Source organism: Python bivittatus, unplaced genomic scaffold, assembly GCF_059951505.1.
Source record: "Python bivittatus isolate LINGU-HERP-01145 unplaced genomic scaffold, Pbiv_v1 ctg000010_np1212, whole genome shotgun sequence".
NCBI classification, from domain to species: Eukaryota; Metazoa; Chordata; class Lepidosauria; order Squamata; family Pythonidae; genus Python; species Python bivittatus.
The window spans coordinates 5,608,931-5,632,877 of NW_028277029.1; the positions used below are offsets into that span (position 1 = coordinate 5,608,931).

The window sequence follows — 23,947 nt, forward strand, 5'->3', positions numbered from 1 at the left end:
AACATTACAACTTCCAGGTGATCTGAACCAGAGCCATAGTTTGAAAATTAACAGATCTCTGTTGCATTTCTTGTGTTCTTTGTCTGTACCAATGATCACGTCAACCATCAGGTTTCAAGAAACACAATTTTTCATATTAGCCTCTTTTCTATTATGCCAATAAAGGACTTAAGCCAGAGGGAAGAGAGAGGAAACTGAACCATTTACAAGGAAAACTCTACTTTTATTTGTAATAAATCTCAAATATACGACTTGTGTGTGGACAATAGTCCAAAACATCTTCCGGGGGAGCAATCCTGCTCCCCCTATATAACAAGGCAACACCTTCCCAGGCATACAAATGTTGCCAAAAATATTGGTACTGCTCCACTTTTTCCCAAAAAAACCCATTCTGGGAAAATGTCCTTTGGAGAGATAAAACAAAATTAGAACTTTTTTGTAAGTCACAGAAACTCTATGTTCATAGAAGAAAAAAACAATGCGTTTTTAAAAAAAAGAACACCATCCCTACTGTGAAACATGGAGGAGACTCCATAATGTTTTGGGGTTGCCTTGCTGCCTCTGGCACCTGGTGCCTTGAATCTGTGCAGGGCACAATGAAATCAGAAGATTATCAAGGTATTCTGGAGCAAAACCTAGTGCCCAATGTTAGAAAGCTCTGTCTCAGTTGCAGGCCAGGTCCTCCAGCAGGATAATGACCCAAAGCATACATCTAAGAGAACCCAAGAACAGTTGAAGAACAAACCTTGGACTGTTCAGAAGTGGCCTATGAGTCCTGATCTGAATCCAATAGAACATCTATGGAAAGAGTGGAAACTCACAGACCCAATCAACCCTAAGAGAACTGAAGCAATTTGCTCAAGAAGAGTGGCACAAATGGCCAGTTGAGAAGTGCAGAAGAAGTCTTATTCAGAGCTACAGAAAGTGCTCAGGTGCAGTTATTGCCTCAAAAGGGTGTTTTACAAAACACCAATAGTCATGTCCTTGCCACTTCCATTTGTTTTATTATTTACAAGAATAGGTTAAGTCACACATCATCAACAAAGTGTCTGCTCTACGGACTATAGAATAAAGGGTGGATGCCACTTACTTGGGTCAGTTTCCACTTATTTCATGGCAAATTGGGATTCTTTGGGAAAAAGCAGAGGGATACCAATAAGTTTGGCCACCTCTGTATTAAGAGGTGATCACAGCACGTGTCTGAAACATTAGCTGAAAATCTCAGACAGAAAGACTACAATAAAAAAAGGAGTTGGGCTTATTACTTTAGACATGGGGCACGGGTTACCAGATAACTGAACAGGCAAAGGAGGAAACGGACAGTTGGTAAGGATGAAAAACTGCAAAAAAATAATAATAAAGTACTTAGGCATACATGCATATGAAATTTCTTTTTCCAGAATCAGAAAGACTGGTTTTTCAACTGCAATATTTTTCCAACAAATTTTTATTATCAAGAACACATGCTAGCAATAATAGAGAATCCATGACCACATGCTTTTCAAATTTTACCATAGAAATGTATGACCAGTCATTGGTCTTCAGACTACAGTGGTCATAGATTTGAAGGGGCTGGATTGAAGCCAATGGCTGGAATCAGGAAATAAATTAAATAACATACATCTAGGTCAGTGTTGTCCAAACTTGGCCACTTTAAGATGAGTGGACTTCAACTCCCAGAATTCCCCAGCCAGCTGGCTGGGGAATTCTGGGAGTTGAAGTCCACTCATCTTAAAGTGGCCAAGTTTGGACAACACTGATCTAGGTGGTCAAGTCTATTGAGAGATGAGGGAAAGAAAGAAGCAGACAATTTACAAAGTCACAATACACAAAAGCCTGAATGACTACTGTTGTGAAAACAGTCTCCTTGAAATAAACCCAAGACACTCAAAAAGCCAGACATTATTTGACGTTAAGGCTATGCCTGCTGGACAGAGGACATGGGGACAAAAAGACATCTTCTTGCTGGATGTCTGCTAACAGCAGGTTTGCGTAGTCCCTCCACTCCTATCAGCAGAAAAGAACTAATACAAAAACACAGCTGAAACGCTGCTGGAGGCTCTCATTCATTCTCTCTGGAGATCTTCCCAGTCCAAAACCCCTGTTTGTTAAAAATATCTGGAACTTGGATAGAAGTAGTTACCAAGCTTCCACAGCCAAGAAAGATGTAAATGTAAAAGATTCTTTTTTTTTTCCAAAATACTCACTTCATTTTTTTCTTGTACGTGTCACACAAGCATATTACATTCTTTCTCTAGAGATAAAATTCTATTTCTGTACAGAATATATTTTACCTAATTTGAAAAGTCCTACTTAAATTACTCTAATGTGTTCTCCCTATTGCTGAATATTAATTGTTCTTTGTTTTATTCAGTACATTAAACTCTTGAGATATTAACACTATTTCAGTTCTTCATCTTCTACCATATGTTCTTCTTAGATTCCTCTACTCTGGCACCAAAAAACCCATAATCCAAATAATTTTATGGTACATATGGACACATGCTAAAATGAACTATTCCTGCTTTGTAGTAAATAAGATCATTGATGGATGTATACCAGGACAGTCTATGCTATTAATGACTGCTGCTTTCTCAGCAGGGGTGTCAGCAGGGTGTGGTCAAAAAAGTCAAGATGGTGGTCACAACGGTGTGATCAATGTACTTAAAAAAACAAGTAGAGCTTTGATCATACTTTTGGGGCCAACATCCCCTATTTCACAGAAAGGATTTGTTTTCGCAGCTCTTCTATTACCTAAATCTCTTGAATCTAGAAGCTGAGGACTTCCAGATAATACACATGGGTTAATTTCTGAATTATAGTCCAGTTTATATAACCTGTTCCCTAAAGGATGTTCAGAGGTGGAGAAATGATTTTTTACGAGTTTAAAACATACTTCTCATCAAAAATAGCATGAGCAGCCCAAAACACATGAAAAGCAAGGGCTTCTGTTTCTATAAGTGTAGTTGGAAGTACTGTGCCCCCAAAAAATCTTTTGACACAAACCTCTGGGTCATACTTATAGCATCAATTTGAAAGATATGCATTAAAAAATAGAAACTCAAGTGTCTGTAGCAACAGTTCAAACTCCAGGTTTTAGATGATTATCTGAATGAAGCTGAAATAAATGCAAATATTTACCAAGGCAGACATTCCAATAGTTATAATCTAATAGCATTTCAACACTGATGAAACAAATTGCTGAATGCTACTGAAGCATACTCACAAATTTAATGCTGGTGAAAAATAGCAGCCATATTCATCAAATTAGAAATTCTGGCTTCCATTTCATGTTTGTTTTGCTTTCAAAGCTTTTCCTAAAAACTATTAGCTCTCGTCCTGGTTAGATTTTTTTTTTCATAATTTCCATTAGTTAAATAGAAGAGGAGAGAGAAAGAGACTCTTCCAGCTGTGCAAGATTTCACTTACTGCCATTAATATATTGCAAGGAGAAATACAAGTTATTCCAATCTTTTAGGGCACCTGACAGGAGGTCTAAAAAATCAATATGGCTGACACAGCCATGCAATTGAAGCCCCACCTCCTTTTTATGTGCGCAGTGAATAAAAGAGGGATGAGGCTTCAACCATATGGCCACCACCTTGATCTTTCTGACCTCTCCTGCAGATACCCCTACATCCTTTCTCACTTGCAGAGTGAGACATCTGGGACTAAACCAATCAAGATACCTTTTCAACTTTCACTACAGAAATACATCTTGAGGTACCAACTTGCTAACTGACCTGGACTATTATTTTCAGGACAAAAACCACCCTCCCTAACAGTTGACCAGTCTCATCTGATACCTCTAATCTGTGTAATTCATTCAATCGCTCCAACTTCAGCTACCGTATTTAGAATTTTCACAAGACAATGTACTAAAAAACGCATTAAAAGGATGACAGGTAGACAATGCTTTTCTATCTTTACCTCTGGATACAAGAAGAGAAATCTACCAAGGTTATTTAATTAAGTGAATTACTGATTCTTCCTTGATTCAGTTGTATAGGCACGGATGGAAACCTAGGCAAATTATCGTGTTTGTCAGAAATGTATACATCTACCCAACTTGATGTAACAATTCCAATTCCTAACCATCGCTAAAAGACGGTGAGCAGAGAATGACAATACTTATACTTCCTCTGAGTTTCTTCTAACATAAATGATAATTCATTCTGTCCTTCCTCTGATAAATCTAAACTATGATTCAGACAATACCAGTCTTGACAACAGCTGATGGCATGGATGCCAGCAGGGGATGGGCAAAAGTCTGCAAGATGGTAGGTGGAGCATTGTGACTGAGCCCTGCCCCTTTTGTGTGTACAGGCAACTGCAAATGCGAGAGAACTTCCATCACAATGCCATGTCTGCCATTTTGAAGATTGTGACACATACCCTGCCAACATAGCTGGCTAATAATCAAGCCTGCCCCTGAACTAGGTCTTTTTTCAACCTACTTCAAAACTGAACATATTGAGAACCCGATTCAGCGTTCCCCATAATCAGGATCGATCATTCAGACCACAGCTAAAAAAACAAAGCATCTCCCAACTTGATCTCTTAACCATCTTCACCAGAAGGTGGCATGTTTGTGAAGACAGCATCAAGCTGAATCCTTTGCTCGGCAACATTTTTTAATGTATGTGAATGACTTGGCTGCCCATTGAAAAATCTTTGAGAGAGGGAGGGACCCAGGAGGCCAGGACAACAGCATAGTTTGAAACATTTCTCTATTGACCAACCTTCACTATCCCCCTCCGCACATTTTTACTCCCCTGAATTTAATAAGCATGGGGGGGGGAGGTTGGCAAGGGTGCTGCTGAAAAGGAAGCATCCTGGGTGAAAGATAAAGATGTGACAAGGATTGATTTGCGTGGAACTGTGCCATCACAGCTGCTGTGCCCAATTATGGCTATGTAGAATAAAAAAAACTGTTAATAGTCACAGCATGTTGGCTGGATTATCTGCTAAATAATTAATACCCCATATTATTGTCAGCAGGTGCTTCTACAATTAACCTCTGGCTATTTAATTGGTCGTTCTGCCAAGATGAAGCAGGCCATCCTTAAACATGAATCTAATAAAGAAAAAGAACAGTCCAAAACATTCGATCACAATAATACTGGCTAGTAATAGGTTTTGAAGACAGAAGGAGACTCAGTTCCAGATTCGGGAATCTTTTTTAAAACCTACTCAGGAGGTGTCTGTGGATTAGTCCCAACCAAGAATTTAGCAGAAGTTTGGAATATTGCTTTCCCCATTCCAATTTGAAATTGGATCTCTCAAGATTTACTTGATTCTGGTCAAACGCCGCCTTCATTGTAATTTAAAAACGAATGCTATTCCCAGTTCAAGCTGTATAAAAATGTGAACAAAGGAAGCAGATCTGGCTGTGCATGAGGTCCTCTGCAAAAGCTGTTTCTAGATGATTTTACAGTAGTGAATTTTGGTCATGGGTTTAATCTGCTGCTATTATTCAGACATCATTTAATGTCATTTATTATATTATTTTAATAGCTTGTAGTCTTAAAATTGTTGGTTGACCAACTGCTCTGTTTGGCTTGCTTTGGAAAGACCTAGAGGCCATGATGAAAGGGATTAAATGACACACATAAATAAAATATGAGCTTTCTTTCAAGATAATCCCACACAGAGCTGTCTGTTACACCACTTTTAGACTCAAAAGTGGGAGTCTTCAATAGCAAACCTCACAGAAAATGACAAGGCCAAGGTTTTGCAGGATTTAAATACAAACACAAACACTTTAATATTTGTTGCATGGCAAGGTTTCCATCTAAAATCGAGGAAAAATCTGACCTCTATGTTAGAAAGTTTTGTCCTGCTGGAAAAGTGTTTTTCTCCATGCCGGCTGGGGAATTCTGGGAGTTGAAGTCCACACGTCTTAAAGTTGCCAAGTCTGAGAAACACTGTGCTAGAGGTTGACTGCCATACAACAATTGAGAGCCAGTGTGCAGTAGGGCTGAAGGTGATGGACCTCGGAGCAGAGACACCCAGGTTCTAAGGCATCTTTAACCATGGAACTCCCTGGGTGTAGAGTGTAAGGAAGATGGCATTGCAAGAGATTTGAGGACACTTTAACCCATATCTTATGGTCACGTTCTTCTTTATATTCCTTTTGGAGTAATTATGCATTATCTTGACAGAGCTATTGGGAAAAATTTGGTTTTTAAAGACATGCACATTGTATTAAATTATATACCTACTACTTGGAACTTAGTTCTGAACAAAGATGGGTTTTTCACGCTCTAGGAATAGCAAAAATATATAATGAAATGAAATGAAGAATTAATTAATTAATTAATTAATTAATTAATTAATTAATTAATATGATGGTCTTGATGGAAATATGCAAGACCCATTACCTAGGCAAAAAGGGATGAAACATTTTTTGAGTCCTGATAAATGAGATAACATTTGAAATCAGTTCAGGCAGGCACCTCCCTGATTCAATGGAGCATAAGAAGGGGGAGGAGGTACAACACAATCAGACTTGCAATGTTCTGTTATTTTAGCCAATCTCAATAAAAGTAGTTTGAGCCTTCCTGTGGAGTTGATATCCCGGTCTGGTCTCCCTAGTGGGGCTGACACAGGGTGACTTTAAGCCAGTCACGCTTTCTCAGCCCAACCTACCTCGAAGAGTTGTTGTGGGAAAAAAATAAGTATGATAGTTTGAGCGCCTGAAGAAAAGCCAGGATACGAATCAAACAATAAATAATAAATTGTCTGAAGAAGAAAGTTGTGGTAGGCTTATGTCTGCATCCTCAAGGGAAATGGCCTGTGTGCACCCATTTGTGAATATAATTTTTTGTTATACAGAGGTGCACACATAACAAGACAAAGAGTGTGCCTGAAGCAAATTCAAAACTCTTAATGCTGCTCAGATGCAGAAAGTCTCCTCTTTATATTTATAAAATGCAAAATTTTGATTTTTTTCTTTTTAGAAAAATGTGCAACAGATAATCCCATTATAAAAAGAAGGCAATATTAGCACTCTGATATACAATAAGAACATTATATTAAATGACAAATAATAACGTTTCAGTAATCAATTGATAGCACATTTAAATTTAGGAAACTGACCTGATGCTCGTCTAGTGAACCGGTTAATCACTGGAGCTAAAAGAACAGAAGAAAACAGAGATTTTGTTAATAACTTCCAAAATAAAAGAAAAATATATATGAACAGTTTTCCAAAATACGTGAACCCAGTTTTTAATAAATTACAGTTATCACCATTCATCTACATAAATATCTGCTAAAATTTAAAGTCCTGCCTGGGATGCAATTATAACCACCATTTTCTTGGGGGGAAGAAAACAACTTCATAATGAAATTCAAAGGAATCAGAAACAAGTAACTTTAGGGGTTTTTTGGAAAAAGAAACTCAAATGTGAAATTCCACTTCCATCTTCATTTCTCTTTTATCTGTCCAAGCTACAGCCAAAGCCTCCTTCCTTGCCTATATTGGATAATGTTACTCCCCTCATTTTTTAGCTGCCTAAGCTTTAATTCAAGAGTATAACAATCAGCCTTCTGCCTCCAACACAAACTGTTTCAAAACAGAATGTCAGGACCAGAAAGCCACCTACTGAAATAAAACTGGCCTCTCTCCAAGCAATGCGAGTGACACAGCACCACAATATTCAGTTAGGGCAAATCAGGTTTACTTCCAGTGACTGGGGAGAATGGAAATAACCACAGGCAAGATCAATCTGCAGAAATTCATTTACAAACATACCCTGGCATTTCTTCATCTTTGCTAGGCACAGTCTGGCTGAAAGGAAGTGAATCGACAGTGCATATCCCTTCACCAATAAAGCCACTGCTAGCAGCCGTGTCAGAAATTCAAATCAACACTCCCCCCACCCCAAAAAATCTCTATTCACTTCAAAAATGTGAATATTGACTTAAACAGCCAGACACTCTTGGGACTGTCTTGAATTCACTGAGTCACTAGTCTACCTTTTTGTAAGATAAACTTATTTATTTATGAACTTGTTTATTGCACTAAAGTTACAATATGGTACTTATTTGCTAGGAGAAGGAACCCCTGCATACTAAATACAGTAATACCACATGGAATTCCTCCACACTTAAAACCAATGCCAGAAACCAAAATACAGAAACACCTAAAAATACTTTAAATATACTTGCATTTTAGAGAGCTGAGATGCTCGGCACCACCTTTTTTCCAAGCTAAAACATCACAAACACTTTAGCCTTTTCTTAAAAGGAAGGGATTCGAGTTTCATGACCTTTTCGATTTTCCTCTTCTGTCCTTTTTCTAGCTCAGCTACGTCCTTTTTCAAATGTGGCAACCAGAACTATACACATTGCTACCAATGAGATATATCATATAATTGTCTAACAGCATAACAATATTGGCAATTTTATTTTCAATTGCTTTCATAATGATCCCTACCATGCAATTTAGCATTTTCACATTGGCCACACTGAGCCAATATTGTCACTGAGTTGTCCACTATGTCCTCAAGATGTTTTTTTCCCGATTAGGGACAGTCAGTTTACATTCTGTCCATGCATATGTGAAATTAGGCTTTTTTTGCCTGTACATGCACCACTTTACACTTTCTTAAATTAAAATACATTTGCCATTTGATTCACCATTCACCCATTTCAAAGAAATCCTTCTGGAGCTGTTCACAAGCCCTTCTGGATTTTACCACCCTGAATAGTTCATTTCATCCACAAACCTGGGCATCTCACTCCTTATACCTAAGTCAAAATCATTTCTGACCAACCTAAAAAGCACCACTCCCAATACAGGTACTGAGGGACTCTGCTTCTACTTCTTTCCTTTGAGAAAATAACCCACTTATTCCTATTCTTTGCTTTCTTGTTTTTTAACCACTTAGCAGTCCTCCTCTTATCCCACGACTGCTAAGTTTACTCAAGAGCCTTGGATGAGGAACCGGGTTAAACCTTTTTTGAAAATTCAGGAATTTTAAGAAGATGGCCTATATCCATGGGACTATCAACACTGTCCATCAGTCCCAGAATGGTGATGAGGTGGGATTTACCTTCGTAGACTCTATGCCAATTTTTATTCAGCAAGGTCTTTTCTACTCTGCCCCTACATTTCTTCTTTGATTACTGTTCCTGTCACTTTGCCTAGAACAAATGTTAAGCTCTCTGGTTTATTATTTTCCAATTCTCCCCAGGTTCTTTTTTAAACTATGGCATCATACTGGCCACCCTCCAATCCTCTGGCACTGATTTGAGTGACAGCTTACATATTTTTGCTAAGAGTTCAGCGATTTCCCATTTGAGTGGGAAAGAACCCTTGAATGGATGACATCAGGGGCTGTTGAATTGTTAATGTTTAGTTTCTCAAGATGCCTTAGAATATCTTCTTTTGTTACTTCAATTTGTTTAGGTTCTGATTCCTTTCTTGAGTAAGTCCATAAAGGCTGTCTGTCCTATGCTGTGTCACCCCTTTCACTGTTTTGCCCAACTACCTTGTGGCTTTCAACATGAATATATGTAAAGAAGTTCCTATTGTTCCATTTAATTTTTGTTATACATTCATCAAATGATAATAATAGAAATACAGAATTATAGGATGTTTCTTCTCCTCCTCTGCCTTCATTTTGCTTTTCATTATCTTATACTTTTTCTGCCAGATTTGTTGTTGTTGTTCTCTTCATTGCAATTGGCTTTCCATTTTCTGAAGGAAGCTTCTCTTCTACTGATTTTGGATGCTCCTACAAAGTCATGATGGATTATTCCTAGGGTTGGTTCACCCTTTCTTACATTGTGTAATGCATTCAAACTGAATCCGTACTCATGATTTTAAATAACATCCAGGTACTCTGAAAAGATTTGGCCTTTTTGACTTTCCCTTTCCATCTCTCTCTCTCTTTCCTATTAGTCCTCTCATTTTTCAGAAATTTCCTCTTTTGTAGTCAGATATGACTGTCTTGGACTCTACTGGCATTTTCCAGTTGCACATATATTAAATGTAATAGTGTTATGGTCTACTATTGGTTTTACAACAATTAAATCTCACATCAGATCACTGTCATCATTTAGGTTTAAATCTAGGATTGCCTCTCTTCTAGCTTCTAGCAGGTTAAGTCTTACATGCATGCAATTTACACACCTACCATATGCCCACCTGTCTGTGTTTCTAATGACTGAATCATCTAGAATCAAAAGCCCTCTGCTCTCTTGAAACATATCCTGGTACAAGAGGACATGGCTTTGTCACCTAAGGATTAGGTGTCTCCCTTATCCTCACAATGATGTCCTGCTTCCTTAGGGCCCTCATTCTCCTTGGAAATATAAGAGCTCTCATCCTGGGAGTAAGTTTGAGTTAACTGCATCCTGGAAGTTCTTGTTTACATACTGCTTAGGCTATATAAACATATTCTAGTTCAACCACCATGGTTTCAAGGATACAAACGTACTGATTCATCTGCTCCATTGTCACTCTAATTAACTCCATGGCTAATATATTTTTACAGAGTAAAAATAGACAAAAGTGGTAAAAAACAATCCTATACTGTCCAACCCAACGTGTCACACTTCGTAGGGTAGTATGGTCTTCATTCATCCCCAGGAGTCCTCCTATTTTACATCTCTTTGAAAATATAACAAGGAGGGAATGATATTCCACAGTGCTGACAGGAAGATCGCTGTAGATGACAATTCCTTGGCAGAAGGACCCTCAGGGACTTGCCAGATGCTAGTGCTCCCTGTACCAAACACAAACCTATAACCTGTGCAGAAGAAGCAGATGGCCATACATTTCACACTCTAGGAAAGCACCTTCTCCCCTTTCTATTTTCCTACTAACTCTTGTTACAGCTTTCTGCTTATATACTCATTACTACTAGTAACTTTGCATTCTTCTTCTTTAGAAGCTGTTTGACCTAAAATACAGCCCCTATGTTATATTTTTACAAAGTCTAGAACCCTGGTTCCTCATACAGTTGCTAACCTCACCTTGATGATTAATATCTGGAAGGTGGATGATCAGCTTTCTCCCCCTATTCCTCTCATAAAACTCCTGTTGCTGTTTGCCTTCCTGTTCATTCATTTTGACTGCAAGTTCTCAACTGGGAGGGTTGAAACCAGTAAGACCAGAAGTAAAGAGTCTGAGATCAGTCAAGACTATATTAAAATACTCCACAAGTGTCTTCAACATCCCATGCTAAGAAACAGGCAACAAAAAGTCCATTATCATATCAGGGAAGAAGAAAGAAATGTAGAGTTGAAGCTCTGGAGCAGCCATATAAATAAGGCAAGATTCCTAAATTCTGCAGTAGCTAATCATCGTTATCAAAACAATTTATCCGAACCCATCCTTGAATCTTCTGCTGTTAAGCTCATGACCATTTGCATTTCTAGAGAAAGATGTATTGCCATGTCCAAGGTGAACCTTTGACAGTTGTCTTTTCTTTTTCCAAAGAGTATTGACATTAAGGGTTGAAGCAGGTGAAGGAGGAATCAGTGGGTCCCAGGTGAGAGCTGGCTGTTATGCAAACATACAACTTCTGCTCAGTTTCAAGGCTACGAAGCCCTTCATCGAGTATCCATTAATTCATAAGGGCAGAAGGAAAAGGCCACAAGTTTAAACCCTAGCGAGCATAAAAGGTTTTGCTCGTATCTTAACACAAGCAATGGGCAAATCAGCTGTTCTGCACAGGTTCATTCCTGTCTGCACTGAAGAGTCTAATCTAGGCACGGTATGTCTGAGAGTTTTCAACCAAGCAAGCTGAGGAGTGGAGCAAAGCCATGAAGTATCAAGAGAGCTGTAATTTATTGCCAAACTGGGTCAGGAAGCCTGACACTAGCTGGGACTGAACTGTTGGCCAAGGAAGCAAATCCACCTGCTAGCTGATGATCTGATCCATGAGTCAGCTGCAGCTGTAAGCCCCTTTCCCTCAGACCACGTGCTCAGCAAGCAGGCAAAGACAGAACCCATCCAGCTACAGGAAACCCACATAGCCTCACCCACTTAGCAAAACAACCTTCCTTCAATGCAGCTACTCAACTCCACTAACTCACACACTCCCTCACAAAACTCCCCTCTTTCTATCTGCCCTCTTGTTCGCTTGCTCTGACCAAAAGCTTCCAAATGTCTCTCCATTACATTCCAAAAATTAAAACTATGGGTGGGACAGGTGCCACAAATAGCTTTACTGTTTGTGGTTTATTGTATTGCTATGAAAGCAAGTTATTGAATTAAAAATAACGGACACTATCACAAAGACTGTATCTTGGTTAACATATGGTTTAGACAGGGATAGGCACCACGATGCTCCACTACGTCTACAGGATCGTTTGTAACAAATTGAGATTTTGTCAAAATGACAAAATGTACAATGCAATATTGCAGTGCAAGCTTTGCCCCTTATGTATTTGTGTGCAATGTCATGATGCAAGTATTAGTGGGGCAGGGTTTGCACTGTGATGTTGCTGTGTACTTTTCATCATCTGCCCTCCTCTCTTGCTCAGCCCATGGACATCCAAGTATGCCAATTACGTCCACAGGCACCTATCCTTGCATTCTCAATGTATCCTGCTGAAAATTATTATTTATTTTCTTTCAACCACATAGGGGGGAAAAGGGAGAAAGATACAGGCCCCACTAGTTCTGCTTAGAAATGGAAACAGCAGTAGGAGAAGGTTGGCATTAACCCAACCTAGTGGGATAAGAAAGTTGGGGGACCAGGGGTGGGTGGGCACAATCCCATAGAATTGAAGAGGAAACAATGGGAAGATCTAAGATCAGAGGGTTGCAGAGTCCACCTGCAGGAGTTAGGAGGTGTGAATATCCAATCTGAAAGGAGGGAGCAAGCAGAGATGTGCCTTTTAAAGAGTTGTTTCTGCGTACACGTGCATTTGTATGTGTAAGACAATACACAGAAGCATGTATCTCCTGTCCTGGCGTTGTGCTGAGAGAGTTTGGAGCTCAATTTGAATCAGAAGTTCAAAAAAGCAGATCTCCTGGGCCTTGCATCCAGGATCCTTGATCAGATGCTTGTCTTACAACTGACTTTCTGTGGAATAGATTTCTGTGGCAAAAGAAAGGAGAAGGTCAAGCTGTAGGCTTCTGTTCTGAGATCTGGCCCAATCTCTGCCCTCTCTTCAAAATCCCTGACATGTTATTTGTCTTTTGACCTTCTGCCTTTTGCCATTCTATGAAATGGGTAATTTATGATTAGCCACATCACAGCTGTGATTTCATGAATCAACAGCCATGTTCTGATTGCACCTGTGACTTTGTCTCAAAACTTGAAGTATCCACCCTGAACTGGAGATGTATAATTGAGGTAGTAAGAATAATGAAAAAAGTTCAAAATTAACACATCTTTAACTTCAAGATGTAATCTGAAATGAATTAAGAAGCTGCAGTAGGAAAAATTATATTTTCTATGGAACAGCATCCACCTTCTTCAGGTAAGCTAATAACTCAACATAGTGCTACAGTGACAGTTTGCTTGAAAATCAACTTGCTATGAAAAACAAGTGAAGTGTTTTGGTTCACAGGGAATTGCTTTCTGCCCTGCTGCGAAGAGCCACAAACTGCCTGTGACAGAAGACCAAGGAACAGTCGCAACAAGAGAATATAGGCATGAAGGACAAGCATTCATGCTTCTGAAACAAGATAATTTCATCCCCAATATCATGAAAAAGAAAATGTCTCCAATTCAAGCACTCTATGAAAACAGAAGCCCAGGAATAACAGCTCTTTTTCAATCTTCCAACAACTTGGACAGAATCTGACCAGTTCACCCAACAGCACACCTCAAAAAGGGGGAGTAACCAGAAAGAGTTTAAAAAGAGAAATCAAACAGTTCAGAAGGAGCGAACAAAGACAGCCATGGGCTCTGCAGTATTGCTGCTATTGTCAAAATGACAAAAGCAAGGTTGCCCCGTTGTGCTGCAAGCCCCACTCCTTTTAGATGTGTATGCAAGGTCACAAAAGCTGTGCAACAGCTAGTTTTATAGGAGGACTATGAACTATGAAGAAACAAGAAGGGGCTGGATCAGGTTATTCACTGTTTTCATTTACACAACCACCATTCCTTCATTTCTCTTGCCTCTGGGTTAACAAGTGGACAATGGATACTCTTCAGATGTCCAGATTTGGTTTGGAAGCTAAATGTCAATCCCAAACTTATCCTTCAATTGATGGAGGACTCTCAGCAAACATGGAACTTACAAAAGAGAGAAAGACATACACAACAAGCCCATCCTCCCCATCCTCATATGACCGAAGACTTTTTAATGTTGGCAAAGATATTTTACTGCCTTGATCAACTGCAGTCTATATCGGATAGGCAAAGACAAAGAACTTCTAAAAATCTGGGTTGCACCTCTTCAAATTGCAAATTGGTGTCCCATAGCACACCAAGCTCTCATCCCATACAGACAGGGAACTAATTATGAAATAATCAGAATTTACCATAAACTTGGATTTGCTGTGGAATTAGATCTTTGGGCTTAATTCCTGAAGGCAAATTCAAGTTTCTTTATTTTGCTCATTGGCTAGCAAAACAAAGGTTTAAAAAGTAAAATCACAACTGTCCCACTGAAATAATATTGTAATGTACATACCATAAGAATGTACTAAAATGTTTGACTGCTAAGACAAAACTAAAATCATGATTTCAATACAACTAAGACAGAAAGTTTGAAATTTTAAACATGAAAGTGAATATAGTGAATGTTTATGAATATGGCTGAAACTATAATGACTTAAAATAGATAAAAATAGATAAAAGATAAAATCATTATTATCACTAAAATCTATAAGAAAATTGATATTAATGTTGTAACTATAGGGACTATAATGATGTAGTATAAAATAAAATAGTATAATAAAATTAATTCTTAAAGAGCTAAAAAGACTGAATGGAATGACTGGGTTTTTTGCATTATTGCATTTGCCTTATTTTGATAATCAAAATAATCAAAATCAATTATCAAGAGAAGTGCTTATAAACACGACGCATGGATTGTTTAATTTGCCAATTTGTATAGGCCAGGCAAGGGTAATCTTTTGGTGGTCAACAGCCACATTTAATATTGGGCGGATTCCATAAAGTAGGTAACACCACATCTCAGGTAGGGGGCTGGGACCAAAGATGTTTTCTTTGTTTTGCAACTCAGATGTGCTTATTTTAGGGCTCACCCTACAATTTCCATGTGTTTCCCAGTCAGGAAAATGCTGCTGGTTTCAGTTACTAAAGATGCAGAGGGCCACAGAAAAGGAGATTGCAAGCCATAGATTCCCCAGTTCTGCCATATGCTAATCATCTCCTTTTACAGTGCAGTCTAAAACATCAATTCCAATCTTCATATATTGCAAACCTTTTTGCTTTAGTTTTCATAATACATTTCAGGAAATGCACAGCCAGTATCAATATTTGTTACTAGACCAAATGTGCGTTATCCAGCAATGCAATTCACTTCTCAAATCGTCATTCTCTACTTTCCCTTCCAAAGTACCACAGGAAGTTATGAGCTAACAAGCTGGAGAATTACTCTTATTAATTCCGACTGCCAGAAACTGCACAAATACTGTAGTCCAACTATTACATTGTGCCTGGACTGAGCATCTTCCAAGTGCGTGATCATACGCACCTTCAGCCCAATTTTGAAACATTTCTGCGAGTGACCCAGTCAGACCGCTGGCATGAACTATCTGTTCCTTCCTTAACAGTTTGCTGAATAAGGAAGAAGGAAGGAAGGAAAGGCCAGAAGTGGACAGCTGAGATGTAAAAGTCTGCTACTTTTGAGCTTCAGGTATCGCTAGCATGAAGCTTTCCAATTAGGGCAGAAAGTTAGGTTTGGGATATAAGAAAGATGACAAGAGCTTCAGAGATGCTTTCACACAAGGTTTTCACTGCGTCATCACCCATCCCAGCCGAAGATTTTATGAAAGGGGTTCCAGATGTCACCTCCTACTTGAATCCCTCCAGTATTTTTTCCCATTGATTTTTAAACATTTTCTTTTCACAGAAAGTGCACTAAGGAGGCAGATGGAACAGTTGCCCAATGAATTTTGACAGGTAGCATTAAAAGCCACCCACCCAGAGACAACTCAGATAACATTTCTTGGCTACAGCATAGACATGAGCATGTCTAGCTTAATCTGAGAATCTTTTCACTGGGATCATCCCTCATCCAAAGAATGATATCCTTCTTGTTCTTAAAAGAGAGGGCAACAATATAATACAGGCTGGACCTGTTCTCAAGGATTGGCAATATAGGACACTTGCCATTAATATGTTTCCTGTGAGAAAAACCACCAGCAAGGATACCATCTCTCCAAGGGGAAGAGAATCTAAACTGCAGCACACTGAAACATCTGGGCTTAATCAACTGCACATGAATAAATCTAGCTCAGACCCCTTCCTTTCCTTGCACAAGCACATTAGCAAGCCATGGAAGATTACATGTATGTATGTATGTATGTATGTATGTATGTATAGATTCTTGCTACTTCTGAACCAGGGAACTGTGGCTTCCCAACAGACCAGACCATGAAGCCAGCTTCAGACTAGTTCAGAAGTTGCCAGTTGCATTTCCCAATTCAGACATAACAGGAAACTGTAATCAAATGAAGACTTCCTCTTGAAGAAAGGAGAAAAAAACCAGGGCACGGGCTATTGGGTTTGCTAATTTCTCAGCAAATCAAGCCAAAATATGATTATCTGAACAGAGTCGAGGTACATGAGAGAGAAGAAAGAGATGAAAAAGAAGGTTGGCAGTGCCACACTGAGGGGGCAGTAATTCAGAGAAGGAGCATCAGAAAGACACAGATGTGGAAATAATGGAAGGACAAGGTCTTGGTGCGACTTGGTCATTCCTTCACGAGCTACTCCAAGTTTTACTAGAATTGTCCATAGATGGCTTTTAAATTTTATAAAGCAACCACGCATACAGACTCAAGAGCTCAAGGCTCAAGGCCATGAAAGGGAAGTTAAATGCAATGAATTCAAATTCATTTTAGAGCACTTCTGAATTGGGAAGATTGCAGAATGGCCTGAAACTAGCAACATCATTATGGCAGGACTGGGCAATCTTTGGAATTTGGAAAAACAGCGGATACCCTTCGCAAAATGGCTCCGTGGTGGGCATGGCTGATTACATGTTCCAGCTGGTGGGTGGACCTTCCAGAAGGGGCATCCACAAGGGTAGGTGAAATGGGTTATTTTGAAGAAAGCAGCATCACTAAGCAACACAACACACTCCCCCCCATGCCTTTCGTATGCGCACTGTGACACACACACGGATCCCAAAGGGGCAGTGTTTGCAGATGCTTCCCAGGATGCTCTCTCCCATAGCAGCGGAACCTATGTGCACCTAAGGGCATCCTTGCAAACAGATACAGTTGTCTTTTGCATTTCAATGCAAAGTGCCAGCATCCTAATTCATGTCTTTTACCAACTTTTTATCAATTTAAAGGAAACTTTGATTGACTGATTATGTGCTGTCAAGTCATGTCAACTCTAGCAACCACACAGACAGATTTTCTCCAGGACAATCCGCCCCTAACCTGGTCCTTCAGGTCTTCCAACAGTAAATGAAATGTAAATTTTAAAAAATGAATTCTTGTACTCTTTTATTGACTTTGTCTAAAATGTCAGGTGGCACAGAAGGCCCAGTAGGTGTGTTTCCTACTGTAATTTAAGACCACTCCAACCCAGACCTGCTCTACAATTTCAGTCTGTAACAGTTTTATTTGCTTTTTTAACTGCATTTATTACCAGCCCTTTCTCCAATGACCTTGAATTCCTGGGCCGGGTTTCCTGTCCCGGATCTCTCCTAACAACCATCCAGTTAAATCAATTACACTGAAGGGCAGCGTCTGGTCCAAATTCACTTGAGTTCTGGGGCTGAGATAGGATTTAAATTCAGGGCTTAACTCCAGCCTTAGCTGTGTGACATCTTCTCCCTGTCCATTTTAATGCGAAGGAGAAATCTGCAAATATATTCTTTTATTCTTTGAAACTGCCTCCTCTGCTGACAGGAACAAGAAAACTCTTGGGGATAAAGAATTCAACGCACAGGCTGGCATTCCCGAGAAGGTTTTGGACATCAGGGAAAGAACTGTAACACTCAGAGATGTGGTAACAGCGAAAAAAAATCAGCTTTGACTTGAGCCAAATCTGAGGAATCCAGCAAGATAGTTTTAGGACCCAACAACTCAAGCTGTGTCCTGAGGTGTCTTGTGAGGCTGCAAAAATCCAGCGAGATATACGTTGAGGTAAAATGGAGGCACGTCTCTTTTAACAGGTCTGATTGTTACACTATAAAACCATGTATTTTCAGGAGCGTGTCCTCTTACTCCTTCAGAGAGACTGTGCCTTGCTATTGTTTCGTTGCTAGGGAGACGGATGTGCGTCATCCAAAGTATTGAGCACCTATGAAAATGCCATGTTTTTCTTAAGATCTAGCCACCCAAACAGCATCTAAATGAAGGGGTCATTTCTTCGGCGTTCTGGAGGAGCCCTCGGATCCGACGATCAAACCAGAAGCAACTGCAGATCTCGAAGTGCAACTAATTTGCAGACTCGGTGGCAAAAGATTAGACGGCTTTGCATGAGTGTGCATATGTACCCAGGCAAACCGCGCATGGCAACCAGGGAGAGATAGTAAGAAGGATGGCAAGGACGACCCTCCCTCACACTGTCCTGCAGTGCGCAATTAGTAATACCGGCAGGCAGCTGACGCCAAAGTTACAACTGCTTAATGATAAAGGACAATTTTAAAAATGAGTTTGTTCTTATGTTTTTATCTCAGTTCCTTTTACTGAAAACATCAGCACTACTTTTTTTTCAGAGGGAAGATGCTTTCCCACTCAATTCCTATAGTCATAAGTGTAGTAGCAAGTCTAAATTTAGCGGGTGCGTTCTTATGTACAGGCTATTGCTCAGAATTAACGTAACAGTTGCAGGATCTGTAATTCAAGATTGTAATGCTGCACCTAATTTATTGGGAATCAGTCCCACTAAATTCAATGGGACTGGCTAATAAAACAGGTCAGGACTATGCTCTTAACACTGTATTTGATAAAGAGATGCTCAGCCTAACACATTTCATTCCAATACACTTTCAAAGTCAAGGATGATCCTTCAAGTCCTCCCATAAATACATATAATTTTAAATATATTTCCCAACTACTTTATTCACAGCTTTTTGCAGTCTTTTTAAGGAGCAATTTTCAGAACTCATAAATGTGAAGTAGTCTTTCAAAAAAAGGAATACTGCTATTATAAGGTTATTCTGCACAGTTTGAGATTATATTTCTATGCTTTAAAAATTCCAAGTCAAAATGTTCCCAGTACCTAATATCAACAGCGATCATTTGCAAGATACTGAAATGGTAGTAACTTGCATCGCTTACTGGCAACCTTTCAAAGGCTGGGAATCAACAAATCTAAAGCATTGCAGTATCTTGGTCTATGAGATTCTTTTCTCTCTGATGGAATTTCAGATAAATAGGTTGGGCTTCTGCTCTCAGTACAAAAGCAGTAGAGACATCAATGTGTGTGTTTATGTGTTTACCTGGAAAGTAATGCTGGAAAACAAATATTTCCCAGCATGGAAACACTGACTTGTGGCTACCTGTTCAGAACCCCAGTCCTGAGACTGGAGTGAGACCGAACCACTGATGAGGAACACCCACCAGCATCCTCCTTGTCCAGCAAACATCAAGCCTTTCTATTTCACTGCCTAGAAGAATTCTTTTCAGAACAAAGGCAGGCACATCCCACAATCTCTCAGCTCCTCAACAGTACAGGTAGTCCTCGACTTACAACCATTCGTTTAACGACTGTTCAAAGTTACGATGGTGCTAAAAAAAGTGACTTATGACCGATCCTTGCACTTACAACCATTGCTGCATCCCATGGTCATGTGATCAAAATTCATATGCTTGGCAACCAACATGTATTTACAATGATTGCAGTGTCCCAGGGTCACATGATCACCATTTGCGACCTTCCTAGGGGGCTTCCAACAAGCAAAGTCAATGGGGGGAGCTGGATTCACTTAACGACCGTGTGATTTGCTTAATGACTGGGCAAAAATGGTTGTGAAATTGGGTGCAACTCGCTTAATGACTGCATCACTTAGCAACTGAAGTTCTGGTCCCAATTGTGGTTGTAAGTCAAGGACTACCTGTAAAGATAAAATTGCATCCTGGTTTCACATCCTTGTAGTTTTCTCAGCAACAATATGGAAATATTTTGCCACTGCCTTCTTCTGGATGTTTTCTCATTTTCCTGGTCTAACCTACAATGCTAAAATTTCATGGTCTCCCATCCAAGTTCCAAGTCTGACCTTGCTTAGCTTTTTTGGAATTAACCAAAGTGCTGTGGTGGGAATTTTTTGAACAATCCCCCTGCCCCAATGTTTAAAAAATGAAATATTAAGTTCCAGGGACATCTTGAAGATGCTTCTTCAAAAGAAATAATGAAGTTTGGTGACATCTCTCAGAAACACTCCATGAGCGCCAAGTTGATAGGAGTCATTAGAATGACCATTAAGAATTTAAAACACTTGTTCTAAATATTCAAGCAGCATTTTCATATATTGAAAGAAAAATGAATAAATATTGATGGCTAGATTTGTTACCAATCCATAGAATAAGCCTACACATTGTGGGCCTACACAAAAGCGTACTGTTGGCTTATATCAACCAGTATGTCTATAGCTTCCTATCCCAAATGTACACAAAGGAAAATGAGATATTCTAGGACAATGTTTCTCAACCTTAGCAACTTTAAGATATATGGACTTCAGCTCCCTGAATTCCCCAGCCAGCAGGACAAACCAAAGAACAGCAAATCATCAATTCTAGGCATCTACCCCAAAATTCTTAAGGAACTCAAATGTGAAACTGTCAGTCTCCTAGCAGAAATATGTAACTTGTCATTCAAATCAGGCTCAGTGCCGGAGGACTGGAAGGAAGAAAATGTGACACTAATTTTTAAAAAGGGACCCAGGGGAGATCCGGGAAATTTTAGGCAAATCAGTTTAATATTGGTTCCAGGCAAACCGGAGAAAACAGTAATAATGATGATTTAAAAACAAAACAAAACCTAACCATATAGAGGAACAAGCATTGCTTAAGTAAGGATTCTGCAAAGGTAAATCCAACTCACAAACCTTCTGAAGTTAATGGAGAATGTCAACAGTCACATCATCTGCTTAAAATTGTTTACATGGATTTTCAATTTTTTTTTTGACAAAGTTCCACATACAAGGCTCTGAATAAACCTAGCAGTCATGGGATAAGAGGAAGACTGCCAAGTGGTTAAAAAACAAGAAAGCAAAGAATAAGTGGGTGATTTTCTCAAAGGAAAAAAGTAGAAGTAGAGTCCCTCCAGGATCGGTATTGGGAGTGGTGCTTTTTAGGTTGTTCAGAAATGATCTTAAGTATAAGCAGTGAGATGCCCAGGTTTGTGGATGAAATGAACTATTCAGGGTGGTAAAATCCAGAAGAGCCTGTGAACAGCTTCAGAAGGATTTCTTTAAAATGGGTGAAAAGCCAACCAAATGGCAAATGCATTTCAATTTAAGTACAATAAATGTCAAACAATGCACATTTGGGCAAAAAAGCCTAATTTCACACATGCACGGATGGAACATAAACTGTCACTAATAAAAAAAAAACACTTTTTTTCTTCCTAGTGTTTTTCCCTCAGGTGAAGGGTCCGCTTTTTTTCAAATCAACCAAATGTTCATCCATAGTTGCGACAGGAATTGACCGACCAGCTTGTCACCCAAGCCTGATGTCGTGGGCTGAGGGACAGTGGCTGACCCGAAGTCACCCAGCCAGCTTTCATGCCTAAGGCAGGACTAGAACTCAGAATCTCCTGGTTTCTAGCCTGGTGCCTCAACCACTAGACCAAACTGGCTCTCTAATCAGGAAAAAAAACAAAAACACCATCTTGAAGACATCTCAGTGACAATGTTGGCTCAGGGTGGCAAGATGTGAAATTGGCACATTCCATGCTAGGGGATATCAGGAAAGGGACTGAAACTAAACCCACCAATAGTTATAATGCTCTTATACAGATCTACTATACATCCACATCTGGACTGCCATATACGAAAAAGCATCTAACAGAACTTGGAAAAGAATGGAAGACATTAACCAAAATGATTAAGGGGGTCAAACCCATTCTTCACCAGAGAAGACTAGGAGAGATGAGTAAACAATGACTTTATCAAAATATATAAAACCATGCCGGGGATGGAGAAAGGAAACGAGAAGAAATTTTCTCCCTCTCAGACACCAGCGCCAGGTGTCACCCAATGAAGCTAAGTAGATGGAAATGTAGAAGAGACCAAAAAAGGGGTGGGTGGAGAAGGGGGGGGGTTACTTCACACTGTGCATTATTAACCTGTAGAATACCATAATATATATTTATTTATTTATTTATTTATTTATTTATTTATTTATCGTATTTATATAGCTGCCCATCTCACACAAAGTGATAATGTGGTAATGATGGCCTCACATTTGAACAGCTTTAAAGAGGAATTAGTTACTCTCATGAGGAACACATATATTAAGGGCTATTGGTCTTGAAGACTCAGTGTTACTTCTGGGTTGGGGGCAGCATGTTTCCAAATATCAGTTGTAAGGGAGCAGCTATCAGAGAAGAGTATGTCTCCATCTTCTATTTGTGAGAACCCAAGTGTGAGAGATAAACTGACATCCAGCAGTTTTCAGGGCAGAGATGTCAACAACCAAGTTCAACTACAAGGCCATAATGCAGGGCAAAATATCCAGTGAAACATGGAAAAAGCAAGAAGCAGCAGTAGCAACAACAGATTTAAGCTTCTGTGTGTCTAAGAGGGGCACTGCATTCTCAAGCTAAGAGAAGTCAATCAACTTGTTCATACGACTTTGTTCTAGTCTGCAGTAAAGTTACTTATCTGGCTATACCATGGACCAAGATGGGTCCAGAACTGAGACCAGAGCAGAGCTAATGGCCTGATGGACAGCAGAGCTACTGTTCTGCTTTTATGTACACACCTCACCCACAAGATTAGAGGCACCCTCACATGTTCTTCCTCTAATGTAATATAGGACATCACCTCTCAGCAATGTCCCTCTGGATTCTACACAGGACAAATGGGGCAAACTTTGGAACAATGGAATTAATAGTCACACATTTGACATCACGACTCAAAACAAGGACAAAATAATATCAGGCCATTTCAACCTCCCAGTAATCTCTACAGCAGACCTCAGACTGTTTTGGAAAATCAGGATTTAACTCCACCACTGAGCAAGAGATTGCTGAACTCAGATACATCAAAAGGTATCAAGCAATTTCAGAAGGTGTCAACAAACACAATAAGTTGTTAGCACATTACAATGGTTCATTGAGAAGGTACTGTTAATGTGCCTCACATGGAATCCCTCCCTGCTCACTCCAATTTAAATTCTACATCAATCTAGCCACTCCATGCATCAGATGAAGTGAACTGTAGCTCACAATTTTATGCTTTTTAATAAAACGTGTCAGTTGGGAAAAGTGCTACCCGACTCCTCCTGATCTTTTACTCTAAAAGCAGAAGTCTCTTAGGCTCCAGCGATATCAGCAAATACAGCATTCGGATCAAGTAAGTACCTTCAGGCCTAACCAAGAGAGGAACAGATGGGGAGGAAGACTCACTGCTAACCCCACAAACCTTAGGACCTTCACTTGTAAAAACTCTCTTTAAGCCTTCCAAGAAGATTCTGCTCTCCTAGGCTTTGTGGAAGCTGCCTTTGCTTCATGGCTTCAGCAGGAAGGTAGAAGAAGTAGGGCATCTGATGTACCCAAGCAGCGAATGGTCCAGGAATTGAAGATAAACCTTGGAGTAAGCATATCGGATCTGTCCTGCAAAAATGCCAGTGACCGCTAGGGACAGCAGAGGTATC

The 23,947-nt window shown here is 39.6% G+C and overlaps 1 protein-coding gene across 1 annotated transcript in view; it reads right to left on the minus strand.

Moving 5' to 3' along the window:
• Positions 1-23,947, minus strand: part of PRKAR2B (protein kinase cAMP-dependent type II regulatory subunit beta) — a 72,274-nt gene that overhangs the window by 39,999 nt on the left and 8,328 nt on the right. The window contains exon 2 of the mRNA XM_088153818.1: positions 7,102-7,137. Within this exon, the coding sequence (XP_088009944.1) occupies positions 7,102-7,137 (36 nt within the window). The remainder of the gene's footprint in view (positions 1-7,101; positions 7,138-23,947) is intronic.